At 36.6% G+C, this 14234-nt stretch overlaps 1 protein-coding gene across 1 annotated transcript; it reads right to left on the reverse strand.

Moving 5' to 3' along the window:
- Positions 1–219: 219 nt before the first annotated feature.
- LOC141487325 (uncharacterized) lies at positions 220–1740 on the reverse strand. Its single transcript, XM_074186258.1, has 3 exons — positions 1225–1740; positions 944–1165; positions 220–884 (listed from the first exon to the last, which is right to left on the reverse strand). The coding sequence occupies exons 1-3, from the start codon at positions 1393–1395 to the stop codon at positions 573–575; spliced, it is 705 nt and encodes a 234-aa protein (XP_074042359.1). The 5' UTR covers positions 1396–1740; the 3' UTR covers positions 220–572.
- Between the last annotated feature and the right edge of the window lie 12494 nt (positions 1741–14234).

Genomic DNA, 14234 nt, shown 5'->3' on the forward strand with positions numbered 1-14234 from the left:
ACACTAGCACGAGATGTTTTCTTGGTACAAAAAAAGATTCTGCGACTCATTGCTAGGGTACCCTGTACATACTCATGTATAAATATATTTATTTCTGACCGGGATATTATAAGCTTATATCGTCATAGTTACGCTATCAATAAAGAGGGTCATAACTCCCTTGGGACATTATAGATTTTATAATTCCCTCTACCTTTCACAAGTAAAAATAAATAGAAATGAAAACTGAACCATATTTTATTTATTCACGTCATTACAAATAATAAATGTACAATTTTGAAATGTTCCCTGAAAATTACTTCCGCCACTGGAAACAATTTCTTCTTTTGTATGGCTGGAGCTTCTGTTCACTACAGTCGAGGTACCTGCCTCTTCTGATGACAAAGTAGACAACATACGCGCCGTTTTATTTCTCAATTCGATGCTATCCTCCAAATACCCCTCCGCCACCGTGGAACTTTTTCAACCTCCGTGTCTTTTTAAGTTAGTCATAGTTGCTCCTGCATTGGCTAGAGCAGTAGCAGAAGTGCGACGAAGGCAATGTCCCGTATAGGAAGATGAGTTTGGCAATCCTAAATACATTGCGATTTTGCTGGGGATTTTCCCAAACATGTTTTTCCAATTGGCTGAGATGTACATTTATTTTGTTGGAAGCTCAAAAAAAATCGTTCAATACCTTTACGACGCAAAGACATATAAAGTCTTAATAAAAGCAAAGCGGAGAACTCTTTTTCATCCACAACTGTAAATTTCTTCGATACACCAGTTTTACTTTCCGGTACGTTCACTACCATAACGGAATCCCGGTCCTCTATATCCGATATCTTCATATTCAAAAGTTCCTGACTTCTGCATCCTCCAAAATAACCCATAATCAAAACAACCTATAACAAAAAAAAAAGGAAATAAATACACACAAAAAGGAAAATAAGAAAAAAATTACCTTATGCAATAAATGAATATCATTAGGAGCGTCCTTTAGGAATCTGATAACATCTTTAGGAGATAAAACAGCAGACTTTTTCGGCTTATAACTCTTACTCTTCCGTTTCAAAAAAGCCTGTAGTTCATGGAACTTGGTGAGATCTCGTTTCTCATGTATAGTCACCATCGATTTTAGCATTGACCATTTAGTCCATAAAGAATTCGGACTATACGTTTCTGACTGAAACGAATAAACACAATTACTACCAAATCTACCGAAAAACATAGAAAATTCCTTACCAGTTCTTGAAAATATGCCAGAAATACAGTTTCAGTGACATCTTTTGGCATAACATTTTTCCGTGTCAGCCAGTCCAGATATATCTTGTATTCTTTTTGGTATACGGCTTCACTTTTCGATGGAATTAATGATTCTCTTGCTTGTTCAGCTTTTTTCAAAATATCCTCCATTATATTTGGGGTAGAAAACACGTTTTCACCGCAAACACAGCTTGATAACAAAGTTCTGTTTATAAACAAGTAACATAGCAACAACCTAGCAACAAGAAAACTCTACTATAATCAACGGTACCTGATTCAAATATACCGGGAAGGTAATGAATTGGTACATTTTTCCTTTTCAAAAATGAACAAAATTTTATTGAAATCGGTCAGAAATAAAATTATCTATGTACCACGGGAATTAATGAGCCTTAATAACCTCAGGCAATTGCTGTCCCTCGGGCCAGAGGCCCTCGGGACGCAAACTTTGCCATCGGTAATTAAGGCCCTTCTAATTCCCTTGATACATAAATAACTATTTTCCACTTCAGACTTTTAACAATAGTAAGTTCATTTATCTTAGAGCTATGCATTTATGAATTTAATAATAGAAAAGACTTTACTTTGAATGTGAATATTCACAGCATTAATACCAGACAAAATAAAGACAAACTTTATATTCCATTTTATAAGTACAAGGTGACAGAAAACTCTGCTTGTTACCTGGGACCAAAACGTTTTAATAATCTTCCACAAGAGATTAGGGAAACAGGGTGCCTGAGATTTTTAATCAACAAAAATCCCTACACGATACAGGAGTTCTTTTTGAAGTAGCACTGCCAACATTCTTATGTATTATTTCATCAGTTCGGACTTCCATTGTCTAATATAATATAAAATGATTTGAAATTCCTGAAAAAATATCAGAGAGATTAACCGAAAATAACAATTTTATTTGAACAAAAAACAACCAAAAACCAAACCAACAACCAAAAAATAAAAATGGAAATAATAATAAAAGCTGAAAATTCAAAATCATTATTAACAAAAAATGAAAAACAAGTTATGTCACGACGTTTCGATTGTTAGTATCCACAATCAATCCGGATTTTTTGCTGGTTTCTCCTCGCTGTGTGTGTTTTTTGTGCTCAGCACTAAACTAAGAGGCCATTGAAAGATCGCATTGCTGAGCACAAAAAACACACACAACGAGGAGAAACCAGCAAATCCGGAATGGCAGAGCATGTTTGGACTTATCAACATAATATCAAGTGGGCTCAAGCTGAAATCATCCACAAAGAGGAACACTGGTTAAGGAGAAAATTCAAAGAAGCCGCGTATGTGTTGTCAAACAACGCATTTAGTCAAGCTAGCGTAGAGATACGTAATATATGGAAAACTCTTATCAAACGAAAAACGACCAACTCCCGCCAAACGGTCATCTCCCGCTAAAAACCAATGAAGCGGAAAGAGAGAAGAGGGGATGGTGAAAGCACTCGAATGGCCTATAAATAGTCGGATCTCGGAGGAATAAGTCCAGTTATCACCAGAAGACGATTGTGGATACTAACATACTTATTATTGGAAGTCCGAACTGATGTTTGTAGAACAGAACAGAACACTAAACATTGTCAACCACCTTCAAACAAACATTCTTATGTATATGTAGATCATGTATATGTATATGTGTGTGTATCTGTGCATACGTGTATACATAAATAAAAGTTATATATTTCTATTTATATTTCTATTTTATTATAAACGTGACTAATTACTGTCTTATTTTAGTAACATGTATTACTTTTACTTTCACTATTATTACGTATGCTATTTTCTATGTACCTGACGATTTCTATACGTGTTCAATCATGTCAAAAAGAAAAATAAAGATTATTATTAGTATCACCTTAAATGGATGTATTGGCTGAAACAGAATGAATGAGAGCCTCAAAACACCTGTACTGGTTGTCAAGATTATCTAATCCCACGTCGGCTCATGGTGTTCAGGATAACAGCTCAGCAGGCCACTATATATTCCTCAGTTTCTGATTTCAGCCCGCTCGATCTAAGAAAAACAAAAGCCTAGGATAAATCTTTTAGGTATACTTTGAACTCAAAAGTTTACAGTCCCCTTGTTATGTGTAGAACTATTTCTAAGTAGGTAGGCATAAAGTAAGTAGGTCTATTCTGTAACCGGTAACGTTTATAGTAGCTCATACCTTTTCAAACAAGTCCAAACAAATTCAGCTCTTCAACGAAGTCAATGGTTGACATTTTCCTCAACCTATTGAGGACCTGATTGGCGATCAGTCTACTTTCGTCAGCTCGGTAAGCAACACGAATGTGTGACTTTGGAGGTAGGTCTCCTAACACGCATTTCTGAGAGATGTTTTCCTGATCTTCTCAGTTAACTTGTAGACTTCCAGCCTGGAATGTTCGGAATCGTACCTGTAGACTGTTTTCTGAAATATCCTCTACTGTGGTCATAATTGCATACCGGAGAGATGCCACTTGATTGGTCGATGCTGAAATTGTCAAGTGTTTGAGATGCAAGTTTTCCATCTTAATAACCATAGAAACTCTCTGTAATACCTGAAGATGCCTTAGACTTAGCCCTACAGAGTTATTTTGCGTCTGGCTTGGGTGAAACAAACTACCCCTCAGCTCTTGATGCAGCTTGTGCTCTACTGCTCAAGAGTTTTGTGCTAAACAGATATATCTGCTGTTGTGGAGGCGGCCCCTCCACCCATCTTCCTATATGTATCAACAGATCAAGAGATTAAGAACTGAGAAGCTTTTGCCTTTGATCTGAGCAGAGAAAACAGTTGAAGTCCTTCAGTCGACGTCCATCTCCTCTGTCGAATTCTTTGATTGGGTCGTGGTCCACGAATAGCTAGGAGAAGGATATCCTTCATGAAAGAGCCTGCAATACCGTGTTCATGCTTTCTTCCACGAGAGTACAGCCTATATCTCCAAAGTTCCATTATTGACACTGAATGGGCTCAGAGTCGTACATCCTTTTGGCATGGATACACAAACTTTATGAGGCGTCATTTAGGGAGACTCCAAGGGTGATACCTCACTTCGCAGGGGTATCTGTATCTGTAGAGTAGAGAGGATGAGTGTGACCCCACAGCACTGTGGCCACATGTGACCCAATGTACATCCTCCCGAGGAATTGTCCTCCTAGGTCATCGTCCATCCTGTCCTTTCCAGGAAGGTAGACAGGTCATTGGGAGACTCGGATTGGGAGACTCGCCGAACACACACTCTGTTATTGACGATAACTCCGAGCACTCGCATAGGACGTGCTCGACAGTCTCATATTCCTGTTCACACATCCTGCATAGAGGTGTGTCCACTAGCCCCATATTATGGAGGTGTTTCCTTAGTTGACAGTGGCCAGTCAGAAATCCTACTGGTAAGCGTAGATTTTTCCTGGTCATCGCCAGATATTCCTTCGGCGTCAGCTTCCCAAGGTGGCCCAAGGTGGCAAGATTACATCCTTTGACTCCTCCATCCCATCTCTTTAGGGATTGAGCATGGGTGTAACATTTCACTAGTTCTGTAATTGTTGAAGTCATCAGGCGGCAGGTGCCATTGGGTCCTAAAATTCTTCGTCCAACTGCTTCCTTGGCTAAAGAGTAGGCATGTTAGCCAATGCGATTACCTTTACTCTTGTCGTGCCCTTTAACCCACCTCAGGATAATGTTATTATCTACCAAGGCTTTGGCCAAATCTTGGTGGTAGTACTAGCTGTACTAGTACTACTAGTAGTACTAGTACTGTAGTACTAGCCCTAAGGTAACACGTTGTCTGTTCAAGGCTAATAGGGCTTGTCTACTCTCAGTGCAGATTGTTATGTGTTTGCCAGAAATTCCTTTCCTGGTTATTTCTTTTGTGGCGATTGAGATACCATTCAGTTCTTTTTGGACCACGCTGGTATTTTTTCCCATTTCCCATTTAATCCTTAGGCTTAGTGATCTGGAGTCCACTCCACATCCTGAGCCTTCCTTGGTTTTTGAGCCGTCTGTATATATGTGTATTGCATTTGTAGCATTTGACTCTGTGTTCTGTTTTATTTGTATTTTGTAGGGTTTATTAAACACAAACATGGGTTTAATTGCATCACTGGTTTCCTGCAGCAGAGGTTGCGCAGTAAGCGGTTCTCGCCATAGGCACAGCCTCAATTGACTCATTCCTATTTCGAGGTTCACACCAGCAGTGCGTAATCGTAACATGGCCATTAACGCAACGTACAGGTCCAGAGGGGTCAGACCCGTAATTCCATTGCCGCAGTTGGTGTTCGTTCTCATGGCTCCTGTGATGTTTAAACAAACCAGTCGCTGTATTTCATATAATTTTTGGATGGCCATTGCTTGTAGAACTTTCGGTCCCCATGCAATGGCTCCGTATGTTAACATAGGTCTTATTATTGTAGTGTAGATCCAGGTAACCACACGGGGTGAAAGACCCCATGCGCGTCCCACTGTCCTCCGAAATTGCTCATAAGCCACATATGCTCTTTTTGCTCTACTCTGTAGAGCAAAAAGAGGAAGTAATGAGAAAGTTCTGGAAGATTCATTTGAATTCTATAATACTTTGTCGAAAGTTCTATCTACAAAACGGCTTTGACGCTACTAAATTATATGGGCTTGAAGCAAAAGACTAACTATAGTGAAAGAACAGGTACAGTTACCTCCAAACTGTAGGTTTGTTTGATTCGTGCATTTTGATTGTTGCATTCTCGTTCAACGATACGCCACCGGTGGCAAACTCATTTTCATTACCGTAATAATAGTAGTAAGCACTAATAACGACCGTTTTGGCAAATGCCATTTTGCAAACGTACGATCAGTTCCAATTTCACAGTGTCTGTTGGAAGGCAAGTAGATTGAGGTGCCACGCGATAACTACATTCGCAAGGCCCAAACAAGCCCGATAAATTGGCCCAAGAAAATTGGTTCGCGTTCGTCACGAACTCGCCACTTTTGCGGCGATCACTACAATTCTGCCATTCACTATGCCATAATTCATCCTGGAAAAACGGTCGGAGTGAGTTTTTAAGTCTTTTGCGGAATATTTTAATTCGAACAGACGTAATTATATACGAGAACATTATGTTAATCGCCAAGATATGCTTATGGCGTGTATGAGCAGTATATCTGGAAATTACATTCAAATTATTGCAAAACATATAAATATAGAGCTATAACTAAGGAAAATAATGGTCATGAAAAAATCTGAACTTTATTGTTTATTATTGGCGAGTACCTTTTGAATGGGTGTTGTACATACACGTGAACTATTCAAAAATTAAAGTAAATGTTCACATTTAGCGGTGTACATACATTCGATTAGCGATTTTTCATGTTAGTCCACTCCTGTCGAACATACAGTGCATTTCTAAACGGGTCAACTCAAAAAATTAAAATTTGGGATAATGAAATTAATGTTTCGTGGTGTATTTCATCAGTTCGGACTTCCATTGTCTAATTGATTTGATAACCCTGAAAAAAATTAAAAAGATTAACCGAAAATAACAATTTTATTGAACAAAAAACTGAAATTACAAAGAAATAACATACAACAACAACCAAACAAATAAAAATTGAAATATTAATAAAAGCTAAACAAATTGAAAATATTAACAAAAAATGAAACAATAAAAATTGAAAGATTTCAAACCAAGTTATGTCACAACGTTTCGATTGTTAGTATCCACAATCGTCTTCGGGTGATAACTGGACTTATTCCTCCGAGATCCGACTATTTATAGGTCATTCGAGGGCTTTCACCTATCCCCTCTTCCCTCTTTCCGTCTCAATGGTTTTCAGCGGGAGATGACCGTTTGGCGGGAGTTGGTCGTTTTTCGTTTGATTAGAGTATTCCATATGTTACGTATCTCTACGCTAGCTTGACTTGCTCCCGCCAAAGCAGGCAACGTCAGATTTTTTTCAAAAGACAAAACTCAAGCACTACAATAAAATCCGCAAGCCATTCTAAGAGCGGTGCCTGTGCGAAAGTAGCAATTCACGTTGGGTTTGGATCGCTGGAGAATAAATTCATTTGAAAAAATATTCTCAGGAAGTTTATTACACATAAACGTAGTTCTTCCAATGAAAGAGTTCTTCAACAGTGAAGTTCGAAGTGTATTGATTTGAACCTCAAAACGATGGGTAGCCACAGTCCGTCGCGTATTTCTGATATGAACCGCTCTTGGTGGAATCAAATGTGCCAATTCATTTGAACACCTCCCGTGAAAGTATCTATAGAAGAGAGACAAATGTCTAACCTTTCTTCGATGTTCCAGGCTATCAAGGTTGCACGTGATGTTCGCGTCTCCAATCAGACGGATGACTCTTTTCTGGATGGAATCCACAATCGTCTTCAGGTGATACTAACAATCGAAACGTCGTGAAGTAACTTGGTTTGGAATCTTTTACTTTTTATTTTTCATCTCATGTTTAATAGTTCAATTTTTTCATTTTTGGCTGTTGCTTGTGTTTTACTTCATTGTGATTTCAGTTTTTCTGGGGATCATCCTACAACTCTGTACCAGAAAGAGGTGGAGGAAACCCTAAAGTCAATTGAGCTAAATATTATTGAACCTGCAATCAACCTGCAATGAACCTGCAATCAACCAGACTCTATTCCCTCATTAAATTACATGAAACCGATTTTCCAATTAGACCTGTGGTGTCATTTGTAACGGCTCGATCCATCCAATTGATTTAAAATTCACATCAATTTCAAACCTCGATATAGTATAATAATATCGTTTGTAGCCCAATTGAAACAATTAGTCTCTTAGACAGAAACCATATTAATCTTTAAATAAAACAGAAAATTCTAGGCCTACTCATTATTTATTTGTTTCAAAATTATTTTCAATTCAATGAAAAGTTTTATTGCAGCAAAGGGCTAATGGGAAACCCCAAGCGTTCTCATACTCAGTTGCTATATAGTAGCTCCCTCAAACGTTTTCATATCCAGTCGCTATGCAATAGCTTTCTCAAACGTTTTTTTTCATGCTCAGTCGCTATGAATAGCTTGCTGAACGTTCTCAGACTCAGTCACTAAACATTAGCTTCCTCAAGCGTTTTCCTACTCAGTCGCTGTACAATAGCTTTCTCAAGCGTTTCCAAACTCACTTGCTATACAATAGCTTCCTCGAGCGTTGTCATACTCAGTCGCTATAGAATAGCCTCCTCAAGCGTTTTCAGGCTCAATGGCTATACAGTAGCTCCCTCAAGTAACAGTATAAAGTAAACTGTTGATTAACTTATTATTGTGATTTTCATTTTCGAGGTCATCCAAAAAATTTCAGCTATTCAAAGCGACTGAGCATGGAAGCGCTTGAGGAAGCTATTGTATATCAACTGAGTATAGAAACGCTTGAGAAAGCTATAGCGATTAATTATGAAAACACTTGGGGAAGCTATTTATAGCTACTGATCATGAAAATACTCGAGGAAGCTGTTTGTATGGCGAGTAAGTGTGAATATCCGTGAGGAAGCTATTGTATAGCGACTGAGTATGGAAACACTAGAGAAAGCTATTGTATAGCGATTGAGTATAAAAAATTTCGAGGGAGCTAGTGTATAGCGACTGAGTGTGAAAACGCTCGAGGGAGCTACTGTATAGCGACTGAGTATGGAAACGCTTGAGGAAGCTATTGTAAAGCAACTGAGTATAGAAATGTTTGAGAAAGCTATAGTATAGCGACTGAGTGTGAAAACGCTCGAGGGAGCTAGTGTATAGCGACTGAGTATGGAAACGCTTGAGGAAGCTATTGTTTAGCAACTGAGTATATAAATGTTTGAGGAAGCTATAGTATAGCGACTGAGTGTGAAAACGCTCTAGGGAGCTAGTGTATAGCGACTGAGTATGGAAACGCTTGAGGAAGCTATTGTATAGCAACTGAGTATATAAATGTTTGAAAAAGCTATAGTATAACGACTGAGTGGGAAAACGCTCTAGGGAGCTAGTGTGTAGCGACTGAGTATGGAAACGCTCGAGGGAGCTATTTTAAAGCAACTAAGTATAGAAACGCTTTAGAAAGCTATTGTATAGCAATTGAGCATGAAAACGCTTAAGGAAGCTACTGAGTAGTGACTGATTATAAAAACGTTCGGGGAAGCTAATTATAGTGCCTCAGTATGAAAAAGTTTGATGAAGCTATTGTATAGCGAAACACGTGTTGCGGTTTTGTTAACCCTCCAGTGAAAATTTCACAATGAAGTGTGACTTGAATGATTGAATTATTTCATATATCTGGGACGGTGCTTCTTTTCAAAAGCCCCCCCCTCCGAGTGCGCTGATAATCAATTGCTTTACATATAATAAATAATAATAATAATAATAATAATAATAATCTTTATTCATCCTTTAAGATCATACAAATGATATAGGACAAGTCATAAAATGTATATTCACATACATATATAGGTACACATAACTATATTACTTCAAACATATCGTCCATACAAACAAGCAAACAACAAATCAAAAAAAACTATGAATTAGCAAAATATTCATTAATGTCATAAAAGCAGGACTCCACTAATATTTTTTCAATCTTGTTTTGAATTTATTAATATTTGTTTCTTTTTTGATATCACTTGGAAGATGATTGAAAAATCGTATTCCATTATATTTAGGACTGCTTTCGTGAAGTGATGTACGGTGCTTTATACTTCTAAATAAGTCACCATGCCTCGTAGCATGGTCATGAGAGTCAGAATTTTTTGAGAAGCTCTTGATGTTGAGTTTAACATATGTTACAGTTTTATAAATGTAGATCGATGGTACTGTTAGTAATTTAAACTTTTTGAAATGATTCCTACAAGTAATTCGGTAATCTAAGCCAAAGATTAGACGAATTAGTCTTTTTTGACTGATGAAAACTCTGCGAACATTGGCCGTACTTCCCCAAAGGACAATATTATAATATGAGAGAGCATAGTACACATTTATTAATTGCTCTAGTGTGAATATATTTTTCAGTTGCAAAATTGCATAATAACAACTATTGAGCCTCTTACACACCTGATCAACATGTGTATTCCACTTCAAATTTACATCTAAATATGTGCCCAGAAATTTTATTGAATCCGAAAAATATATATTTTTGTTGTTTACGCGAACAAAATAGTCATTTGAGATTTTTGTACGAGAATAAAACTGTAGACATACTGTTTTGTCAGGATTGACAATTAAGGAATTGTCACTACACCGATCAGTAAATTATTTCGACAAACTATTCATTTTCTGCACAAGTTCTTCCGGGGTTTCAACATCAGTGGCGATTGTCGTATCATCTGCATACAAAAAAATTTGTTCAGTGCTCAAATAATTTGGTAAGTCATTGACGTACAGCAGAAAAATCAAGAAAAAATAGAAAATGTCAAAGAGCTAGATGTAAAGAATAATTAAATGTAATATAGTAATTATAACAGGGATTATTTGTGTAGAACTCTAATATGTGGTACTGCAAAAAGTATCTACTGAAAGTAATGTGTCAATTAAAAAATGGAAAACAGTCGAAGAGATCATTTGTAAGGACTGGAAACGGCAAACCTTAGATCTCTTCAAGAGTTTTTTCTCAAATAAATTTTACAAAATAGGGTCTAAGCTTAGGAAAAAGCATTCGGTAAGATCTATGGCTAGTGGCCTCGCTCTCAGATAGGCCGTGATCGTTATATATATAGAAGCGGTAAAAAACCTCTGACCATTGTGGTTTATAATAGAGGCTGAAAACAACATAATTTACGACATGGGGTGTTCTTCACTGCCGACCTACAAAAACTTAATAGCTTATTTATTCAAAACGTGAACGATTCAAAATGGCCGACCATAGGTAGACCAGGTAACCGGCCGTACCGCTATAAAGCAGCGTTAATAGCTGGTTTGAGTATTGTGTTCAAAAAATCTATCCCGGCGATATCGTGTAGACAACTCGTCTTTTCTTTAACTGGTTTGTTTTCAACTCACTAACTTACCGTTTCTTTTGTGAGCCGTTCTCTAAAAGACTGAATGTGTTAATTATGCCATTTCTTTCAATTCTCCCCATACAATGAGATCTTTATACGCCGATCCTGATAACAATGTCGGGCTTTTTATAAGTAATCGCTCGAATAATTCTTTCTCAACTTCCCTACAGGGATTTATGTGTATTATATAAGCGCTTGTACGGTTAAAAAGGCAAATTATGAGAAAAACCGATTGGATATGGATGAAAGTTGTTTGTCGAAACAAAAAACAAAATTGTTATGGCATTCAAGTCGTCTCCTGATGATGCTAACTTGGTTAGCGAAACGCGCATCGAGAGACAATATTTTTGTTCTGGTGTGTAAAAAGAGTTTGCAATAGATTCAACTTTCTGTTGGGGTGTTCCAGCCTTCAACTACAGAAGTGGAGCTCCAGCCTCCATGCTTTCTAGAATGCTAATCTCAGCAATGCGGCAAATTGACAAATGAAGCTAAGAATTACGAAAACAATGACCAGTGCGTTTCTCAGGACGAGTACAACTTTTTTTTTCATTTTCATCAGCTAACCAACTACTATGTTTCTTCTAATAATAATATTCCCATCACTATGGAGAAGACTTTTTCATGCTGCTTGTTAGTTCCAAAAAAGCCCTCCTGAAATTTTGAAACGTTATTTTTCACATCAAATATGCACCATATACAACTCTTTACCTCTGGAACTTAAGTGTGTATCGTTCAAATAATAATAATAATATTTATGATTATTGGAGTCCTTGGGGGGATGGTGCATGATTTTGTAATAAAATATTCACAACAGGTAGCCCACAAAAGGATATATCCTTGTGCGTGGGGTTATAAGGTAAACGATAATACAACTAGTGATTTTTTATATATAATAAAGTATAGAGTATATACACATATACACAGACATTGATGTGACTCGACGCCGGTGCCTCAATCTGCCTACTCCCCAGGTCTCGTCATGAGTTCTCTGTAAGGTCTCAGTCTGCCTACTCCTTAGATTTAACTAAGGAACTAAGGCGTCAAGTCACATAAATTTCTTGTAAATGGCTCCAAATGGATTTGAGTGAGATCTGTTGGTATTTTTAGGTATATTATGGGTCCTAGGTACGTGAAGTGTCTCTGTGGTGAAGTTTTTTCAACTTTTGGTATAGCAGTTATTATTGCTTCATTTATCGAGTTATATACATTATCTATTCGCTCAAAAAAAGTTCTACTTTTACAATTTTCATAAATTACACCTTACGGTTTCATTATTTGTATGAAAATGCATTATTATACTTTGGAAATATACAGTGTCACCATTAAAGTGCGCACCATATGGGAAACTTTTTTTTCGAAAAGTTTCAATGAAGTTCAACTTCGGCACTTGTTTGTGCTTTGTATTTAACTTAAAATGATGCGGCCAACTGCGAACCACTGACGTTCAGTGTTTGTCAAATTCAACTTTTTTTTTTAATTGAAAAAGTGCATTTCTAGATCGAATTTAACAAAAAGTTACTTGAAAAACTTGTGTCTACGGCAATTTTATATCCATATGCCGAATATTATGCAACTAGGATAAAGTTAACGTTTTGCTTATTTTTGACAGATATCCCCTTTATTTTAAAAAACAAGTTCGGTTAATTGTCATCAATTCATGTATACATAACAAACTCATCATGGAGTTTAACTTTTCTCAGAAAATATATATCATGAAATGGGTTTATAATCAGAAGGGACTCTGCTGTTGACCGAAGTACTGTATCAAGAAGGGGTTTTCGAATTGTAGATATCAACCCTCGAGGTCGATTTGATATATACTATATAATTATATATCAAATAATGTAAAAGAATTATCGCACCCTCTCTTCAAGAAAAAAATTTAAAAAATGCTGACAATGAATGCTTTCTACAACCTTGAAGAATTTGTGAACTATTGCAAAAGTACCTAATTTATGTTAATATATATTATTATATATAAAGGAAAATTAGTTGCATCAATCAAAAAAAAAATATATATATACATATATATATAGATACATAAATATACATACAAGTAAATTTATCTTCAACTAGGATGAAAGAAATGCAGTGAAAGCAATAATAATGATAACAGTATATCCCGTTCTAAGAATTCTTCTACGCTATAATATCCCTTATTAGTTAATAGCTCCTTTATTTGTTTTTTAAATATGCATATCTTTAATATCTTGAGGCAACGTATTGAATAATATTATGCCATTATATACAAGTGATTCCTTGAATGTCGATGTTTTGTTTTGGGATAGTTAATAAATGTCCATTTCGTGTTGCATAGTTATGAACTATTGATTCATCTCTCAGATTGGGTACATTATTTTTCACATGGAGCAGAGCTTTATATCTATATAGATACACGGTAACGTTAGCATCTTGTTCTTGCAGAAAACAGGTCTACAGCTATCCCTGGGTGCAATATTAAAGATAGTTCTAATTATTCTTTTTTGAACAATAAAAACACAGAAGAACCCCACATTAATACATTTTGAGCCATTGTACACCAATGACAATCCTGATACCATCTAAACTAAGCACGTCTTTGATCTGTCATATTGCAAATAACGCTCGATTCAATTTTTTGCAGACATGATCGATATGGGGCTCCCAAGACAAGGTTTTATCTATAAACATACCAAGGAGTTTGGCTGTTTCCGACAGTTGGATGTTGTTGAGTTTCACCCTTTTCCTTAACGCGAAGCTTGAATGTATTGTTTTACTTTCATTCAGTTTTAGTTGATTTCTATCACACCAAGAAATCATGGCATCCATAACTGAATTAATGTTGTTTTCTAGCTCCTCCGCAGTATTTCCGGAAACTGTTATGGTAGTGTCAACTGCGAATAGGATAATGAAATGAAATGAAACCTTGTTTTATATACTTCGGAAAATCATTTATATAGATAGAGAAAAGCAGTGGGCCTAAAATGGACTCCTGTGGTACACCAAGAATAATATCTTAAATATCAGATACTGCATTATTCACAGTCACTACCA

The sequence above is a fragment of the Leptinotarsa decemlineata genome, unplaced genomic scaffold (genome assembly GCF_025532065.1).
Source record: "Leptinotarsa decemlineata unplaced genomic scaffold, Ldec_3_MD MMD2_tig00078422_RagTag_RagTag, whole genome shotgun sequence".
Classification (NCBI taxonomy): Eukaryota; Metazoa; Arthropoda; class Insecta; order Coleoptera; family Chrysomelidae; genus Leptinotarsa; species Leptinotarsa decemlineata.

Excerpts from the sequence above, each read along its gene's own strand:
- LOC141487325 (XM_074186258.1), bottom strand. The coding sequence starts at position 1,395 with ATGGAGGATATTTTGAAAAAAGCTGAACAAGCAAGAGAATCATTAATT. Across the intron at positions 1,166-1,224 it reads TGGCATATTTTCAAGAACTG|TCAGAAACGTATAGTCCGAA; the intron begins GTAAGGAATTTT and ends TATTCGTTTCAG. Across the intron at positions 885-943 it reads ATATTCATTTATTGCATAAG|GTTGTTTTGATTATGGGTTA; the intron begins GTAATTTTTTTC and ends TTTTTGTTATAG.